This window comes from Watersipora subatra, chromosome 7 (genome assembly GCF_963576615.1).
Source record: "Watersipora subatra chromosome 7, tzWatSuba1.1, whole genome shotgun sequence".
NCBI lineage: Eukaryota > Metazoa > Bryozoa > Gymnolaemata > Cheilostomatida > Watersiporidae > Watersipora > Watersipora subatra.
Genome location: NC_088714.1, coordinates 46,387,804 through 46,404,021, shown reverse-complemented (window position 1 = coordinate 46,404,021; position 16,218 = coordinate 46,387,804). Strand labels below are relative to the sequence as shown.

Below are 16,218 nucleotides of genomic sequence, written 5' to 3'. Positions count from 1 at the left end.
CTCTGACAGGAACAGTGATGGTGTCACGCTGTCAGTGGCAGTAGCCAGCCTTCAGCTGTTTGTTGAACAAAACTGGACTGGTCCTGGAAACTTCTCTCTAGAAAAACTCCAACGCATCTGCTCCCTTGATGAGAAAGTATGTTTTTCTTCTTCGTGTTCCAGTTACTTGAGTTAGTGGTGTCTTGAGCTCAGGTACTATTTGGTGGTACGTATACTATTGGTGGTGAATTGTAGGGCTACGCGGAGGCACACAAAAATGCTCTTTCACAGCTCGCAGTTGATGGAGAGACAGTGTATGAAGGGATTGTCTTTCCATTGTTGTTGTCTATTGCAAGGCATTTGCTGAGCCACGAAGAAGAGATGGAGCGCAAGTCACCGGTAAGTATTACTGTCGTATCGTTACACCATTGTCTCTTTCCTCAAGTTGTAAAACATTATAGATTATTATTATATTATTGTATTATATTGTTATTACATGTATTATAAGTTGTATTGTATTATTACATTGTTGTTTTATATTGTTATTATATTGTTGTATTATATTGTTATTATTATAAGTTGTATTGTATTATTACATTGTTGTTTTATATTATTATATTGTTGTATTATATTATTATATTGTATTATATTATTATTATATTTTTCTATTATATTATTATTATATTGTATTATGTTATTATTATATTGTTGTATTATATTATTATTATATTGTTATTATATTGTTGTATTATATTGTTATTATATTGTTGCACTAGTTTTTTTCGACGATCACATCGGACAACTTGTTCTGGAATGCTGTTCAACATTTGTCTACCACCATTGTTTTTCTTTTGTGTGGTCCACTTACTTTTATTTGGATGTATGAGGTTAGTAAAGTAAGAACAAAATTTAAAATTAGAAGTTTTAAATGTCCATGTTGCGTTTCTGATAATTTAACCCATAACATTGACAAGTTGAAGATGTTCAAGGGAAGATGATTGGCCAAAGTCTCAAGCTTGATTTTTGTCAAACTATTCTTGGTAAACATTTGCCAATGAGGGCAGCCCGTTGTGACGTAATTCATAAATTGACAGAGAACTGTCCATCTTGTCACTGAAATTAGTTATATTATTTGGTTTCGGAAGGCTAAAGCATCCTGTCCATCCAACTCCTCACCGCATTGCTTTTGTAATTATTTGCCTTAGCTATGCTCACTGCAAGACAAACGAGGCAATAGTTATTGATAAATGTTGCTATGGTTATAGAATGCTTTCATAAATCTATACTGTTAATTCAAGGCTTGATCCTTGATGATAAAATTAATTTCAGTCACCTAAGATAAGTCAGTTCAAACTTTTCTCTGCTAAAAACGAACCCAATAAATCATTTCTCACTCTCTATAGAGGAAATGGTTACTTTATTTGTATGATTGTAGTTTCATTTTCGGTATTAATTAATATAAATGTAAGTATAACAAATGCACTCTCAAGCTTTGGATATAGAGATAAGTACATGAATGCTCATTGGTACGACTTTGCTAACGTGGTCTTAATGGTCACCGTGCATTTGATCTTGATGCGATAATGATGGTATCTGATATATACATACATATCTGATACCATCATTATATATATACATCTATATATAATGAGGGTATCAGATATATACATACATATCTGATACCATCATTATATATATACATCTATATATAATGAGGGTATCAGATATATACATACATATCTGATACCATCATTATATATATCTACTATATATAATGAGGGCCAGAGGGACATACACACATATCCACATACTTTGAGAAATATATATACATATGCAAACAGTATACCTCCAATAACGTAAATTCCATAAATAATATATATATTACATTAATTATATATCACATTGATACCCTCATTAATATATATATATATATATATATATATATATATATACAGTAGATGCGGTATGAACAGTCTCTTGCATGAAAGTGCTCAATATTAAAATAGAGCGATGTAAAATTGGGTAAAAATGAAAGTTAAAGTTGAGTTTAAAACAACTTTATTACTAATAGTTTCATATTGCCATGCAATAATCATCAGATAAAATTGTTAGCACTGAAAACGACTTATATATAGATGGAAATAAAAGCGTAGGTCTTAAAATACCTAAATACACCACTGATACGTAGGATTAAAATTAGCAAGCAACACGATTTAAAGCCTCAACAATGCAGAAGTTTAAAAGTTAAGTCTTAAAATTGCTTAAAAGGAATTTGCCAGCATGTCTACATGTTGAAACTAGTTCACAGCCTTTGTTTAAGGTAGCAATGTTAGGATTGTATATAATATAAAATTTCTCATACAGACATAGGTTGCATCTGCCTGTGGTCTTGTTGTATGATGTAGCTCTTTTGACTATGCTCCACTTGATGTTATATTCTATGCCTTGGTCTTTTAAGGTCCATATGTGCTTACTGAGCTCGGTGCTTGATCTTTTCTCTACATTTCTAAAGGTTGTCATATGATTGTAATATCGTTGTTTGAATGTGGTGTCAGTCAATCCTATGTAATGTTCGTCCGCAGATTGATCATTGGTGGTGACTGTCGCCTTATATATAATTGACTTGCTCAGGCACTTTCCTTGTAGTGGGCAGCCATTCTTATGTCGGCAGTTGCATTCTCTTGGTTCTGTAGTTATAGGGGTCTCATTGTGATGCTGCAGCAATCTGGTATTATGAGCGCTAATGATACTGCTCACATTGTTCATACAGCTGTAGCTTAATTTCACAAAGTTTCTATTGAAGATCTTACGAAGAGCGTGTGATTTAGGGAACTCTGTGTCCAGGATATTAAAGAAAATCTTACCGATGTTATTAGCTACATTTTTGCTGAATGGCGGGTTGTACCATAGTATCGGTCTTCGTCTGGTATTCTTGTCTCTGTTTTGCGCATTGTTTGTCGGGGCAGGCTGAAACACAAGCTTGTGTTTGTGTCCGCTTAGATTGAGTGCCTGCTGGTATATGTCAGTTTTGGTGGTAAATGTGGAGTTGTCTGATGACAAGCTGCTCAGTCTCCTATTTATACCTAGTGGTATATTGTTTATTACTCCAAGTGGATGATTGGACTTGGCGTGTACATATTGTGGATGTGTATTTGGCTTGTGGTAAATTCTGTGTATACCGGTCGTCAGGTTTAGGTTTACATCTAAGAAGTTGGCCACCTTTTTGTTCGCCGATACAGTTATGCGTAGTCCGTTCTTGTGGAAGATAGAGCAGAGTTTTTTCTTAATTTTCTCAGCTTCTCTTGGGGTCTTGTTGGTTATTCCTAGGCCGTCATCTCGATATAAACCGAAAGTGTTGCCTATCTCATCTTGGATCTGCTTGAGTAGCTAATAATGTAGCTAATAACATCGGCAAGATTTTCTTTAATATCCTGGACACAGAGTTCCCTAAATCACACGCTCTTTGTAAGATCTTCAATAGAAACTTTGTGAAATTAAGCTACAGCTGTATGAACAATGTGAGCAGTATCATTAGCGCTCATAATACCAGATTGCTGCAGCATCACAATGAGACCCCTATAACTACAGAACCAAGAGAATGCAACTGCCGACATAAGAATGGCTGCCCACTACAAGGAAAGTGCCTGAGCAAGTCAATTATATATAAGGCGACAGTCACCACCAATGATCAATCTGCGGACGAACATTACATAGGATTGACTGACACCACATTCAAACAACGATATTACAATCATATGACAACCTTTAGAAATGTAGAGAAAAGATCAAGCACCGAGCTCAGTAAGCACATATGGACCTTAAAAGACCAAGGCATAGAATATAACATCAAGTGGAGCATAGTCAAAAGAGCTACATCATACAACAAGACCACAGGCAGATGCAACCTATGTCTGTATGAGAAATTTTATATTATATACAATCCTAACATTGCTACCTTAAACAAACGCTGTGAACTAGTTTCAACATGTAGACATGCTGGCAAATTCCTTTTAAGCAATTTTAAGACTTAACTTTTAAACTTCTGCATTGTTGAGGCTTTAAATCGTGTTGCTTGCTAATTTTAATCCTACGTATCAGTGGTGTATTTAGGTATTTTAAGACCTACGCTTTTATTTCCATCTATATATAAGTCGTTTTCAGTGCTAACAATTTTATCTGATGATTATTGCATGGCAATATGAAACTATTAGTAATAAAGTTGTTTTAAACTTAACTTTAACTTTCATTTTTACCCAATTTTACATCGCTCTATTTTAATATTGAGCACTTTCATGCAAGAGACTGTTCATACTGCATCTACTGTATATATATATATATATATATATATATATATATATATATATATAAACTATAAATTCCTAAGAATTATGAACTAGTATTACTAAAATTAGAGTGCTCAACAATATATTGGAGCAGCTATATGCTAATAAATTATTTAAAAGCAATACTTATCTTTTTTTCTCAGCTACTGTCAGTTTCATGACTTGCTCATTCATCAGGCTGTGTTGAATCAGGCTGTGTTTCAACACAGCCTGATAATTCAGACTGTGTTCAGACAGGATTGACAGTAGCTGAGAAAAAAAGATAAGTATTGCTTTTAAATAATTTATTAGTATATATATATATACTAATAAATACCTCCAGTATACTTCCAATAACGTAAATTTCATAAATAATATATATATTATTTATGGAATTTACATTATTGGAGGTATACTGGAGGTATGTCTATATATTTCTCAAAGTATGTGGATATGTGTGTATGTCCCTCTGGCTATAGCTATTAAAATCTTGGAATAAAGAATACCGAAGAAGATTTGATCTTTGACCCTACCATTAACCAGCCTGATGCCCTACTCGATAGGCCACAGAGAATGAGTTGTTAGCATCCCGATATAAGTCGCTATATGGCAGTAAATACCCAACGGTATGTTGGGTATTTGCTCAAGGGGTATGATGGTTGGGTATGTTGGGTATGCATACCTTTGCATACCACACAGGATGATGGCATAAGTAAGTGGTTGTCATTAGTTAGCTTACTAAAATTTTCCATTGGTAATCTGCCAGGCTAATAGCGAGTTACTTATATTAATAGCTAATAACTCTCATTACTTCTCATTGTTTATAAGCTGATTTTTAATACTCGGGCAATGCCGGGTAGCACAGCTAGTATATATATATATATATATATATATATATATATAAACAGTAAACGCTCCTATAACGTATACCTCCTATAATGTAAATTTCAGATAACGTAAAAAAAATTATGGAAAGTTTTTGCTTCCTGCTATATAAAAATTCCATATCACGTAAAATGTTAAGTCGGGTGAGTTCTCAAATTCTATTTGAACATTAATCTATTTCGCCAGACTTGCCACACTTGCAGAAGAAAAAACGAGTGCGTATAGCGTTTTACCTACATATTATATACATATACAATTTTCACCTTTTGTCGATTGGTCACCCTTGCCGGCTCTGAGCTGCGCTGATGAGGCTTCAATAGCCGAAACAGTACTGTCTGTAGCATGAGTATATAAAATATATATATATAACATATATATGTATATATATAAGACATACAAGTGTATATGTATAAAATATATGTCAGTCATGTGTATGCTTGTAGGACTGGCTTTTGTGGCAGTTGAGAGCCGTCGCGGTTCATCAAGTCATGCTAGGAGAGAAATGTGACTCTCTGAAGAGGGCGGCTATGAACTGCATTACACAACTGATGAGTCTGGGAGAGGACAGCACTGGGTTGGGAGGTATCACATTAGTAGTGGCACTTATCTTCAGCATCGTGGTGTATGTCAACAACATCATGGTGCGTGTCATCGGCATCATGGTGGCTGTCAACTACATCATGGTGTGTGTCAACAACATCATGTTGTGTGTCAACAACATCATGGTGTGTGTCAACTACATCATGGTGCGTGCCAACTACATCATGGTGTGTGTCAACAACATGGTGTGTGTCAACTACATCATGGTGGGTGTCAACATCATGGTGTGTGTCAACTACATCATGGTGGGTGTCAACATCATGGTGTGTGTCAACTACATCATGATGGGTGTCAACAACATCATGGTGGCTGTCAACTACATCATGGTGCGTGTCAACTACATCATGGCGCGTGTCAACAACATCATGGTGCGTGTCATCAACATCATGGTGTGTGTCCACAACATCATGGTGGGTGTCAACAACATCACGGTGGCTGTCAACTACATCATGGTGCGTGTCAACAACATCATGGTGCGTGTCAACAACATCATGGTGCGTGTCAATGCCATCATCTGGCCCCTTACAAGTCTCTGGTCGGTGCAATGAATTTTTTTTACAGTCCTGATCTTCCATATGGTTTGCTAAGCAAGCAGTCAAGTTTCATGCACTTGTATTTAGCTAACCAGATTTTTCTAAAATATTTTAATTTACTTTCTTTGTCATTGCTTAGATTACTCATTAAATGCACCCCTATCTCCTGCTAGTATTTGCTAACATTAATGATGTTGGAGCTGTCATCCCAATGTACTAGCTTATCTCTTGCTCGCAGATAAAGACTTTGAGATGGGTTGGAGAGTTGAAGCAGCCACCCTCTCTAGGTTTTACTTTGAGCACCAAACTTGTGTGACACTGCTAAATGAGGCGCTCACCTGCTCGCAGTTAAACGTCTGCCTAGATGGTAAGTATAACTGACACAGAGTTACTTTAAAAGTTTAAAGGTTGACTTGCAACAAAATTCACATTACAGTTATTTGGTATCAAAAGATTCACCATGTCTTACTCTGCTGTGTTGTACTGTAGGTGCCAAATATCTGGGAATGTGATTACAAGCTCTTAAAAGCTCAAAAACAAACAGTTAATCGCAGCCATCATGAAGGCGCCGTAGTTTGGAATCTCTTTATTTTGTTGACGTTCTCAAACATTGTGGTTATTGTTTTGACACTTGATGTTACCACATGAAATGAATGGCCAATAAAAGGCTCAATATGTAATGTCTCGTAGCACTAGTTTATGACAAACAATTCGAGTTTTACCAAAGAGCCCGTATCAAATATAGATGCTCGCCACTTTACAGTTTCGTTTTAGCTTGGTCTGTTCATCTAGTCGTAATCTGATCATGTGACCCATACTTTCTGCCAAATAGCGCGAACAATTTCTGCAGCATTTTTTTGCTATCACAGGTGACCAACAGGCTCCTCATGTTTTTCAGAGGATGATATGCACCTCCTCGAGCTAAGGTTAAAAATTAAACTAATTTTTAGGCGAGGTTTTGAGATATCAGTGCTCAAAGTGGCAGCATTACGATGATGATGAAATAGACGCGTAAGAACAATAGACATGGTTTTATTGAATGTGTGAAGTATACTTGTGAAGATATTCCGATGAATGGGGTTGCATGAAAGTGTAAACAGAAACACATCGTGTTCAACTATGTCCCATTTGAGCCGTTTTGGAGAGGGATTCCAACCTATGGCGTTTCCGTAATGGCTGCGGTTAACTGTTCCTTTTTGAGCTTTTAAGAGCTTGTAACCACATTTCACTGCAGGTAGCTGCTGACACTGCAGGTAGCTGCTGTCACTGCAGGTAGCTGCTGACACAAAATCTTAAATCATTCAGCTTTTTAGACTGATCTATAAAAATGAGGGAATATTTTTAGAGAATTGTGGCCGCTCCCACCCTTCACCTTTAATGGTGAAGGGTGGAATAAAAATCAATGATGTAACTAACTTACTCTACTTTTACCAGTAGTACTTTAAACTAACATATATATCTTTTATTTTATGTTTTCTTTTTAATTACTACATATTTTCTATTTTTACTTCCAAAATTGTATTGGAAATTTTTTTACATTGTGAATTATTAATTACTTCATTTGAATATTTATATTTGCAAAATGCTCAAAAGGCATTTTGCAGATATTTGTCTCGAAATGTCTTTTGAGCATTTTTGAGACAAATATTTGCTCAAGTTTTATGCCGTGTGTTCAAAAATTTGCATATGGCGGCGATGATAAGTCAAGGCTAGGATGTATGTTATTAAATTTCACCTTTAATTCGCATTCGTTTCTGAATTTCATTGGCATTTTGATCTGGATATTGTTCCTTCCGGAATAGGTTAATAATGCTTGTGACATCACCAGATAATGGAAACTGATGCCCTTCCTAGCAGCATTGAATATCAGTGTCTGTGGTTTGAGCCCTTAGCTTGTTACAAACAGTATCACGTAAAGTCTTTTCTTGTTTACACGCAGGTGTCAAGGGCAAGCGTACTCGATATCAGCAACAGAGCATTCCACAGCTTGTGCTCCAAGTACAACGTATGTCCTCCGACTTTCCTGAGGTTAACTCCTTGGAAACAGCCGATTCGTCCAGCTTAGTTTGTCCCTTCCGTGAGACTCATGCTGTGTCCAAGGTACCCACAGTTCCTCGCAACGAGCTCATGCATGACGACACAGTTCTTGATAAAATGGAGACTGAAGGGGCAAAAATTTCACCTGTTAACCTCAATTGGGTCGAGCAGTGTCTTGTCCTTGCTCTCTGGTATGCTTTAGTTGGATTTCCTCTAAGTGGGTCATGCCAACTGTCTTATAGGGTTGCTTCATTACAGTTTGGTCTGGGGAAATGGGCTGTGTGGTAACTGGGTCATGATATACTGATTATGGCAAATGGGTCATAGGAAGTACATAAGTAGTGGGTACTGGGCAATGGCTCATAGTGACAATTCACAAAATGCCTATGTGAAAAGTTGAGATAATTCCAGTAGTCAGAGGACTATTATTCCAGTGACATGCAGCCTAATGTCTTGAAGATGAAGATGAACTTTTGTTAGTAGATTTTATCAAAAAATATCGGTATTTTTCTATCATTTGCGATTGTTTTTAATGTTTTGAGGTGATTACACTGCCAGGATGTTTCGAGATTAAAATCAACAAAACTTGATCATGATTCAAACAATGAGAAAAGCATACACACAAAATGACGTCTATCGTTGCTATAGTAAATATTGGTTATTGCGTGGAAGTTGCAGCGTTAAATGTCTCTATTCTGTTGGTCTCTTTGCAACTATAGATTTCATAGTCGCACATTCGCTTGATCTGAGCATTTTAACCGCGATCGAGTTTTGTAAATTTTAATCTTGAAACATCCTGGCAATCAGATCACCTCAAACATCAAAATTGTTTTCAAATGATAGAAAAATACCGATACTTTCTGATAAGATATACTAAAGTTTTTGTAAGTTCATCTGTGCCAGCAACTGGTGTTACGGTATTTATGTCTGTATCCTGTTTACTAAAATGTTATTCACATAAGTGGCAGTAATGTGGGCATACAAGCTTGAGATGTGTACATTCTGAATATCAAGAGTTTACTGCCCTCTAGTGAAAAGAGGGCGGACTATTTATATGATCCTAAAGAAAACTAATTATCAATATAGCTCTGGTATAAGTTAAATCTGACACAAACATAGGAGTTATTGACAATGCCAACAAGCTAAAATAAGTCTGAATAAGTTAGCATGAGCATAAAAAATGTAAAAATAAGAGAAAGAAATGAAGTCTTTCAAGGCCGTGAGTGAATATTCACCTTAGCACGTCTATTGTCAATCCGGCTACTCTGATCGACATACTCTGGCTCAAAATAATGTGACAGTAATGGGAAGTGGGTCATTAGAAATAGGTCATTGGAAGTGGGTCATGAGAAATAGGTCATTGGAAGTGGGTCATGAGACATAGGAACAGGTTAATTGGAAACTGGTAATGGGAAATGTATCTTATCATTTGGGCTATCTGAACTGGTTTATCTAGCCTGTAATATAGTAACTAGGTCACAAACTTGAGTTTGTTGAGACAAGGTCATGGAGACCAGGCAATTAAACAGATCTATGTGAGTTTGGCCTTAGGAACAGAGCCAGGTTTATAGGCTTAGAATAAAATGACAGCGCATGCATTTGTTTTGAACTAGGCCAAGATTTTAAATATTCTAGAGAGATGATTTATTCATGCTAACTATCTGTTTCTTTTCTTGGAGGCCTGTTGTTACAATATATCTCAGTCAATTCTCTATTGAATGGTAATTGTTTGTAACAATGAAGTGCTTACTGGCAGGTTTGTGAGCTCAAAATGAAATAGACATCGGGATGAACTATGTTGTGAGCTATGTAAAAGTATCTAGCTATGAAAATCCTGCATATAAACTCTCTACTGTTGGATAAGTCTTTACAAATTAAAATAGGCTCTTGCAGCAGCTTTGAGAATATAATTAGGTGTTTAGCACCTAATTATATTAAATTAAAATTAAAGAAAATTAAAATATTCTACAGCGTAATTGCAATATCTTAAAGATGAAATTACGCAGAATTTTAGTAGATTTGATCACAAAATATCGGTATTTTTCTATCTTTTGCGATTGTTGTTCATGTTTGAAATGATCTGACTACCAGGATGTTTCAAGATTAAAATCAGCAAAACTCTATCGCGGTTAAAACACTCAAATTCAAGTGAAGGTTTGATTATGCCATCTATAGTTGCCTTTGGCAAAGAAACCGTAGTCTTTTGTATTATATAAGGGAAATTAGTAAAATGTATGTGACGATTTTTAAAAAAGATTTCAAATGGCTTTCTTCAGTTCATTAACTGGAGCCTGCCACTTCTTGGTAAAATAGTAAAGTACAGGCTGGAGTGTAAGTTGTGCTCTCTTTGTTTCTCAGCATTCCTTGAAGGCTAATCGATGATCTGAAAGGTTTAGATGATTACGAGCTTCGTTTGAACGAAATAAAATCTATTGATTTCAGTGAGGAGAAAAGATACGTGAAGGGTGCTGACACAGAGATTACAGATGAGGAGACGAGTGCATATCTTGCAGTAAGTGTGCTGACTCTCTCTCTTGCAATCAGTCGAGGTGACTAAGACTGTCTATGACAGCAGAGCTCCAACCAGCTCGATTACAAGCAGTCATCTGCCATTAGTTTCTTTTGATCTACTTCCATTTTAACTTCCTCTCAGCTACAGAAAGAAAGTCCTTTATACTGACTAGAACAAAAATTTCAGGCAAATTTCGCGTCTCTTCCAATGTTTGAGTACAGTGCAGTGAATGTTCGATTAGTGGGTGGCATTTACTTGAGGGCTATGAGAGTAACAATAGTAGGTTTTACCTTATATATATATATATATATATATATATATATATATATATATATATATATATATATATATATATAATATATATATATATACTCCACATGTATACATATACTCAACTTGTAAATATACACTCAACATGTATACATATACTCAACATGAATACATATACTCAACACGTATACATATACTCATCATGTATACATATACTCAACATGTATACATATACTCAACACGTATACATATACTCAACACGTATACATATACTCAACACGTATACATATACTCAACACGCATACATATACTCAACATGTGTACATATACTCAACATGTATACATATACTCAACATGTATACATATACTCATCATGTATACATATACTCATCATGTATACATATACTCAACATGTATACATATACTCATCATGTATACATATTCTCAACATGTATACATATACTCATCATGTATACATATACTCAACACGTATACATATACTCAACACGTATACATATACTCAACACGTATACATATACTCAACACGTATACATATACTCAACATGTATACATATACTCAACATGTGTACACATACTCAACATGTATACATATACTCATCATGTATACATATACTCAACATGTATACATATACTCAACATGTATACATATACTCAACACGTATACATATACTCAACACGTATACATATACTCAACATGTATACATATACTCAACATGTGTACATATACTCAACATGTATACATATACTCATCATGTATACATAAACAGTAAAACTCGGATAACTCGCTCTCGGATATATCGAACACATGGTTAACTCGAATGGATTTGCTTGGTCCGTTCCCACGCAATGATAAATGGCTTTATATAACTCGACCTCGGCACCGTTAACTCGAACAGTGTTTTGCCGAATTTACAAACGTGGTTTCCGTGCAATTTATTTCGAAGGAGTTCCCACTAGTCGCGGAGCTGAGACTACTCTGCTTTCTTAACGAAAGCGCTTTTTATACGCGTATAGTGTATATATAATTTCCCCGTACCGTATAATGGAACCGAAAAAGAAATCGTATAAAAATGATTAATAGGGTCGCTAAGACGTTCGCTTAGTTACGGCCAAGCTATAAACGTTAGAAGGTATTAGCGATAAAAATTTAATAAAGATAGACACAGCATGCAAAATACATATTGTAACAGTGATTATATGCGGATACATAAAGATAAAATGTCACAAATAGGCTCGTGGCTTGGCGCCCGCTACAACAGACATCCACTTTACGATAGCATCACGCAAGCAAAGAAAAGCGTGGAAACCTTATGACAAACTTAAAGTACTCGAGGAAATCGAAGCAGGACAAAAGCTATCAGCATTATCAAAAAGAGAAAATCTTCCAAAAAGTACAGTGTCAACATGGATTAAACAAAAAGAAAGAATAAGATCGTTATGTGACCAAAATTCATCAAGGCTAAGAGATCGTTCAACGTCGCACGATGATTTGGATGGTGTATTATTGACTTGGTTTAGACAAGTGCGTAGTGAAGGCGTACCTATCGATGGGCCAATTTTGTTAGAAAATGCTAACAAGTTTTTACAGGATTTAGGAAAGGATACTACTGTTTCTCGCGGTTGGATCGACAGGTGGAAGAAAAGGCATTCTATTGGCAGTCAGATAGTTGTTGGAGAGTCAGCTGCAGTTAATGTTGGAGAAGTGGAAAAGTGGAAAGAAGAGGTGCTTACTCCATTACTTCAAACGTACACTTATGATGACATATTCAATATGGACGAAACCGGGTTGTTTTACAAGCTCATGGTCGACAAAACGTTGCACTTTAAAGGGGAGAAGTGTAGTGGAGGGAAGTTGTCAAAAGAAAGACTGACTGGCACTTTGCGCTAATATGTCGGGCACCGAGAAGGAAATTCCTATTGTAATAGGAAAGTTCAAAAATCCCCGCTGTTTTAAAAATGTTACTAACCTTCCATGTCAGTATTACCACAATAAGAAGGCTTGGATGGTGAGTGACATCTTTCAAACATGGGTAAGAGATTTTGATCGCCGGATGACCAGAAAAAACAGAAAAGTGCTTCTCATCATTGACAACTGTCCAGCACACCCAAATATGAATGGGCTTATGTCAATCAGGCTTCTATTTACACCACCCAATACCACAAGCGTGCTGCAACCTATGGACCAAGGAATCATTCGAACTTTTAAATCTTACTATCGTCAGCAAGTTTTGCAATTCACTGTTGATTACATTGACACTCATGGAAAGAAGCCAGATGCTTCTATTAATGTTTTGCAAGCAATACGCTGGGTGGACAGAGCATGGAGCCGTGTCACAAAAGAAACGATTGCCAACTGTTTTCACCACGGGTTTGGTCATACCAATCTTGATCAAACAGATGCGACTTCAACTGCTGATGATAATGAAGAAAGTGACACTGAGAAATCTAAATCTTCTACTACACACCATAGATTCTACATCAAATGTGACAGCAAGTAAGTAATCTTGAAATAGCCAATGCTGTTACATTATTATGAACTCGACCCGATAAAGGGCTAAATTTATGACTGTCTAAGGTGCCTAACAAATGTTTTAAAAATAGTGTTACTTTAGCTTAAATTCTAGTTTGGTTTTGCAGATGAGCTTTTAGTGGTTGATGCAGACATTGCTGTTGCTGAGCATTTGAGTGATGCAGAGATTGTGCAGCCCGTGACATATTGTGGTACTCTCGATGAGTCCGATAGAGAGGATGAGGCTGAGATTGTTGAACCTGATCCACCTACCTTGGCTGATGCAAACAACGCTTTAGATGTCCTCAGACGTCTTATAGATACAAGAGAGTGCAAGGACTATAATAACTGTTTAAAATCTATTTCTACAATAAGTCACACTGTTGATCTTTGTCAAAAAAATACCTTGTCACAGACTACACTCGATAAGTTTTTTAAATGAAACAACTGATCAGATGTGAAGCATGCTTTTTTGCATTGGTCATAAATTTTTACTTTTGTCCAGTTTTAAAAATTATCAAAAAGAATAGATATTTTTCTATTGGGCTGAGATTTGTTTGCAGTTTTAGGTGATGTGACTGACAAGACGTTTTAAGATTAAAATCGGCAAAATTGATCTCGAGTAAAACACTCAGAAGAAAAAATGTCTTCTGAGCGTTTTAACCGCGATTAGGTTTTGCCAATTTTAATCTGAAAAAGTTCTGGCAGTCACATCACCTAAAACAACACACAAATCTCAAGTGTATAAAAATATCTATACTTTCTGATAAATACTTTAAAACTCTACATCAGATGCCCTTTAACTTACAACAAACAACCTATACTTTAGTTTTATATATACATGTAGTTTGTATATGTATCTACTGATAAATACATTCACTTGTGACTGTGCTCTGATAACTTGAATGCTCTGATAACTCAAACACTTTCGCTCGGTCCCGTGAAGTTTGAGTTATCCATGTTTCACTGTACTCATCATGTATACATGTACTCTACATGTATACATATACTCAACACATATACATATACTCAACATGTGTACATATACTCAACATGTATACATATACTCAACACATACTATTGTAATTTCCCTACAATTGTGAGCAATATGTGTAGGAAATCCAAAAGCACCCATAGGTCTCTATTCCAATAACCCTGCTATATGGAAGAGAAGACAAATCTCAGACTATGAAACTCGTGTGATAAGGTTGATGAGCAAGGCTAGCTTCTTAAACCATAACTGTCACAAACAACTTTTATCGTATTTACTAGGTAAATCAGACACGCTGATTCCGATTTTGTAATCAAAATAAAGATTAGGCCACTAACTTTCAGAGTAATGAAGGATTTTTATAGCGTTTTAATATCAGTCTCGAAAACAACACGATCGGCATAACAAGCTCCGCCCATAAATACGTGACGTAACCTAGCTTTTTAGGAACAGAAGTTACGTAGGTATGTTTAGACCGATTTAGAATAATAGAGATGGGGGTTTTAAAATCCATTAATATCTAAATTCAGCCTTAAAACTCGTGTGATAAGGTTGATGAGCAAGGCTAGCTTCTTAAGTTTCATGTTGATGAAGCATGTAGGGGAGCCTTCATTAAAAGGAGTCATGTAGTTTCTATGTGACCAAATACTGTAGATTAGTATGCTAATAATGCATGTTCTAAAAATTTTTATCATGTTTTGTGAATATTGATCTTTAGTTTGTACCCACTTTCAATATATTAAAGGTTAAAATGTAATGTTTTGTTGCGCACTACCGCTGTTTTGTGCCGGTAGCGGAAGTATTTTATACCGTTGAAGCGGTAATCGGTGATTGCAGTGACCAGAGAGTTGGAGCTGTATAAGTGTAGGCTGATTAGCCTGTGGAGCTGATTCCAATGAATCATTCTATGAGAAATTTCTTATACTCAACAGTGATGAATCTACATATTTATCTGCAATAGTTTTCTATAAATTTTGAACCAGTCATGTCAATGAGTTATTTGAGATTGCTTGTACATTGAAGGACCTGCAAAGAGGTATTTTGTCGGAAACTTCCTATGATCAGACTGGGTATTGTCATAGTGTTGCAGGAAAGTTTAGGTTCAAATCATGGTTTCTGCAATGCTTTTTTCAAGATAAGCCTTATATCTATAGTAACCAAAGGCTAGATGTTCCTCTCGAATATAAGCTATAAGGCCAGTGACATCTTGTTGCAGTTTGTTCTCTCTTCTCCCTCGGACTGGAGTGTCCAGTGCAAAGCCCTGTTCATGCGTAGTCTGATTGAGAAGAAGAGTGGCAGACGCGTCGAACGGTCTCTGAGGCAACTTGAGGAGTTATGCTCTCTCAATACAAAGTCTGAGCCTTGTGAAAGTGAAAGATTGCGAGGTGTCTATACTAGTGGTCTGCCTCCAATCTGGCAGCTGAAGGTCGGTGAAGAATTCCGTTTGTGCAACCAAGCCACCTTGTTATCTTTCTGGCAGAATAAATCATGTGTTATTTCTTTGAAATGGTAAAGTTTTATTGTTTTATTACATTGTTATTGTTTGTGGTTTCTTACAT

At 36.0% G+C, this 16,218-nt stretch overlaps 2 protein-coding genes across 2 annotated transcripts in view; both read left to right on the top strand.

Annotated features, from left to right (window-relative positions):
* The window catches only part of LOC137400342 (tetratricopeptide repeat protein 27-like), a 50,158-nt gene that overhangs the window by 9,314 nt on the left and 24,626 nt on the right, over nucleotides 1-16,218 (top strand). The window contains exons 3-9 of the mRNA XM_068086671.1: nucleotides 10-136; nucleotides 235-378; nucleotides 5,630-5,768; nucleotides 6,558-6,686; nucleotides 8,259-8,547; nucleotides 10,799-10,868; nucleotides 15,876-16,085. Of these exons, the coding sequence (XP_067942772.1) occupies nucleotides 10-136; nucleotides 235-378; nucleotides 5,630-5,768; nucleotides 6,558-6,686; nucleotides 8,259-8,547; nucleotides 10,799-10,868; nucleotides 15,876-16,085 (1,108 nt within the window). The remainder of the gene's footprint in view (nucleotides 1-9; nucleotides 137-234; nucleotides 379-5,629; nucleotides 5,769-6,557; nucleotides 6,687-8,258; nucleotides 8,548-10,798; nucleotides 10,869-15,875; nucleotides 16,086-16,218) is intronic.
* Nucleotides 12,470-15,720, top strand: LOC137399623 (tigger transposable element-derived protein 6-like). Its single transcript, XM_068085804.1, has 5 exons — nucleotides 12,470-12,483; nucleotides 12,678-12,882; nucleotides 13,139-13,643; nucleotides 13,797-13,979; nucleotides 15,683-15,720. Exons 1-5 carry the CDS (start codon nucleotides 12,470-12,472, stop codon nucleotides 15,718-15,720), a joined length of 945 nt encoding a protein of 314 aa, XP_067941905.1.